Here is a 1,668-nt window from a genome sequence, read left to right as displayed (position 1 = left end):
GTCATGAAACTAAACAAAAAGACCTACATGCAGGAAAGGATTTGAATGGAATAATTGGGTTTTTGATTGAATAGGGACTGCATTACACACATGCAGAAAAATGGCAAAGAACAAATTTAATGAATGAAATTAAAATGTTTCATTAGATGCACATCAACAATATGTCTCTTTGGGTAGTGTATTTCTATGAAAAGCAATGTTATACTAGCTTTCAAATAAAAAGAAAGGTAGCTCCTAGCAGGGAGTTCTCAACAGCTCAAAGAGAAAGTACATGTGTGGAAACTATGTGAGAAGTGGGGTTGCAACTATGTCACCTGATTATAAGACCATGGCACTATGTTCTAAGCAATAATCTTCTCATAGCTGCAATCACTTCCTTGTTCCTAAGGCTGTATATCATGGGATTGAACATGGGGGTCACAATGGTGTAGAACAGAGAGAGCAGTTTGTCACTTACTGCAGAATGAGTTGATTTTGGCATTAAGTAAGTAATAGATGCAGAGCCAAAAAACAAAACCACCACCACCAGGTGGGAAGAGCATGTGGAGAAGGCTTTTGCTCGTCCTTCAGCAGTTGGCAACCTCAGGATGGTGGCAATGATTTTGCTGTAAGATGATAGTACTAACATAAAGGGAACGGCAGCAAGCAAGACAGCAACTATATATACATACAGCTCATTAACAGAAGTGTTTCCACAGGCCAACTTAAGTACAGGGGGTATGTCACAGAAGAAGTGGTCTATTTGGTTAGAATTACAGAAATGTAGAGAGAATATCTGACAGGTTTGCCCGAGCTGGAATGGCGTTCCACCAAACCAGGATACTAGTGCCAGCTGTGTGCACCTTGCTGGGTTCATGACCATAGGATAGTGCAGAGGGTTGCAGATGGCCACATAGCGGTCATAGGACATCACAGCCAAAAGAATACTTTCAGTGGCTGCCAGCATTAGAAAGAAACACATTTGTGTGGCACAGGCCAGAAAAGAAATGTTTCTGTTCTGGGTCCAAATGCTGTACAGAATCCTAGGGAGAGTGACTGATACATAACAGATTTCAAGAAATGAAAAGTTGACCAGGAAAAAATACATGGGTTTGTGTAATGCAGGATCAAGCCTGGTTATCACAATTATGAAGCTATTTCCAATTAGGATAATGCAGTACATTATGAAAAACATCCCAAACAGAAAGCCCTGGAGGTTAGGTAGGTCTGAAAATCCAAGAAGAAGAAATTGTGTCACTGTGGAAGCATTGTCCTCTTCCCTGATGTCTGTGTGTTTCATCTGTGGGGACGATTCAATCATAAACATAACTCCTTATCCTCAGCCATGTTATATCATTCAGAAAGTAATGCTATCATAGTTGTGCCTTTCTCCAGCATGTTTACAAAATTACATATTATATAATATTATATTAAATAGAATATATACACATGTATACATATGTCATGGTGTATATTTTCTGTCACTGACTATATATCCCTAAGGTGAGTGTCACTGTCTTTCTTTTCCCTCTCTACCTAATGCAATTTATATTCTTGTTAACAGCACAATGACACATGCTGCTTTAATTGATTATCTAAATAAGCAAAGTGACAAGTGCTGAATCAGTGATTCCATTTTCAGTTGGCTCTTTAATTTTCTTCCAAAATTGTTTCTTATTATTATCACAA

The 1,668-nt window shown here is 38.4% G+C and overlaps 1 protein-coding gene across 1 annotated transcript; it reads right to left on the bottom strand.

Annotated features, from left to right (window-relative positions):
• Positions 1-334: 334 nt before the first annotated feature.
• On the bottom strand, positions 335-1,279 carry LOC311606807 (olfactory receptor 10AG1-like; the record flags this gene model as incomplete). Its single annotated transcript, XM_084798218.1, has 1 exon — positions 335-1,279. One exon carries the CDS (start codon positions 1,277-1,279, stop codon positions 335-337), a length of 945 nt encoding a protein of 314 aa, XP_084654344.1.
• Between the last annotated feature and the right edge of the window lie 389 nt (positions 1,280-1,668).

Source organism: Acomys minous, assembly GCF_964271855.1.
Source record: "Acomys minous genome assembly, chromosome: 10".
NCBI lineage: Eukaryota > Metazoa > Chordata > Mammalia > Rodentia > Muridae > Acomys > Acomys minous.
The sequence above is the reverse complement of the archived record's forward strand: the minus strand, read 5'-3'. Positions and strand labels throughout refer to the sequence as shown.